Raw genomic sequence first — 1654 nt, forward strand, 5'->3', positions numbered from 1 at the left:
GGTCGATAAATTAAGTACCAGTTACACACTGGGGTTGATGTAATCAACTTAATCCCTTTGTCTGTCCTTGTTTGTCCCCTCTGTGTTTAGCCCCTTGTGGGCAATAAAGAAATAAGAATTGTTAGCACATTGAACAAAATACCTTGCAGTATTTGTCTGGCTCTTTATATCTTGAGTTCACATCCCACTGAAATTAAAGTTAACTTTCATCCTTTTCGGTTCAATAAATTAAAGTTCAAGTCAAGGATTGGGGTTGGTATAATCAACTGTTGCTTCCCCCAGAATTTCTGGTTTTGTGCCTATTTAAGAAATTATTATTATTATACCAGGTAAAATGTTTAGTGGAATTTCATCCATCTTTACTTTCAAATGTTTCTGATGTCAATTTGCCTTTCATTCTTTCGTAGTTGAAAAGGTAGATACTACTTGAGCACCGAGGTCAATGTAATCAACTTACTCTCTCTCCCACGATTGCTGGCTTTGTACCAAAATTTGAAACCATTATTATTGTTGTTATGTTGAGATCAATAGATTGGAAGAATCATTAGTATGTCAAGGAAAAATGCCATGTCTTGCAGAATTTATTCTGCTCCTTAAAAATCCTATTGAAGGAAACTCTACATTTCATTCTTCTGGGGTCAATAAATTAAACTACCAGTAATATACTGAGGTCAGTTTAATCAACTAACCTCTTCCCCACAAACTTCTGGTTTGGTACCTATTTTGGTTTCAAATTTTAGCACAAGGCCAGCAATTTGGGGGTGGGGGTAAGTCAATTAAATTAACCTTAATGCTCAGTAGGTACGTATTTTATCAAAAAGACAAAAGGCAAAATTCACCTCAGCAGAATTTGAACTTAGAATATGAAGCTGGATGAAATGCTGCTAAGCATTTCGCCCGGCATGCTAATGATTCTACCACTATAATGCTAGACATAGATGCTTCACATACTCTAGTTTAATATCTCGCATTTGTGAGTTGAATACCCTTCTGGAATTGACATTTTCATCCTTCTAGGAATCAATAAAATAACTACTAACGATATATGTGAAAGAGAAGTCAGTTTTAATAAATAGTATTAATTCTCTCCTTAAAATTTCCATTGTGCTTATTCTCAAGATCAACTATCAGTGATTGTTCCCTCCTGGACTTGCTTCAGGGCCCTAGGATACACATTCCTTATGGTCCCACCCCAGAACAAGTTGCAGGCTTATTGCTGGTTATACTAGCATTGGGTGGAGACTGCATCATATTTTTTTAAACAGACCCCTCTACATTGATTATTTTAAATAAATGAACCGATCGTGAACTCTTTCTCATTGAAATCCTATTCGGTATTATTTTCATTTCATATCCAGCACAAGGTGTCCTAACCGTACACATAAAAGGTTACCCCAAACCCAACATAGGTAAGAGATTTCAACTGTTTTAACCTGAGTTCTCTTAATTTATATATTTTCATCTTTATTACTTGGTTACTATCATGATTATATGTATGACTGTGTAAGTGTGTGAATCCTTGTAGTTTGTGTGTTGGTGTAATTACAGGTGCAAGTCATCATCTTTGTCATCATTTAACGTCCTGTTTTCCATGCTGGCATGGGTTGGATAGTTTGACTGATAACTAGTAAGTAAAGATGAAAATATATAAATT

The 1654-nt window shown here is 35.2% G+C and overlaps 1 protein-coding gene across 4 annotated transcripts in view; it reads left to right on the forward strand.

Annotated features, from left to right (window-relative positions):
* Nucleotides 1–1654, forward strand: part of LOC106869820 (uncharacterized) — a 172127-nt gene that overhangs the window by 95296 nt on the left and 75177 nt on the right. For all 4 annotated transcript variants that reach the window (XM_052968961.1, XM_014915708.2, XM_052968963.1 and 1 more), the window contains exon 7: nucleotides 1359–1409. In XM_052968961.1, the coding sequence (XP_052824921.1) occupies nucleotides 1359–1409 (51 nt within the window). The remainder of the gene's footprint in view (nucleotides 1–1358; nucleotides 1410–1654) is intronic.

Source organism: Octopus bimaculoides, chromosome 6 (genome assembly GCF_001194135.2).
Source record: "Octopus bimaculoides isolate UCB-OBI-ISO-001 chromosome 6, ASM119413v2, whole genome shotgun sequence".
Taxonomy (NCBI): Eukaryota; Metazoa; Mollusca; class Cephalopoda; order Octopoda; family Octopodidae; genus Octopus; species Octopus bimaculoides.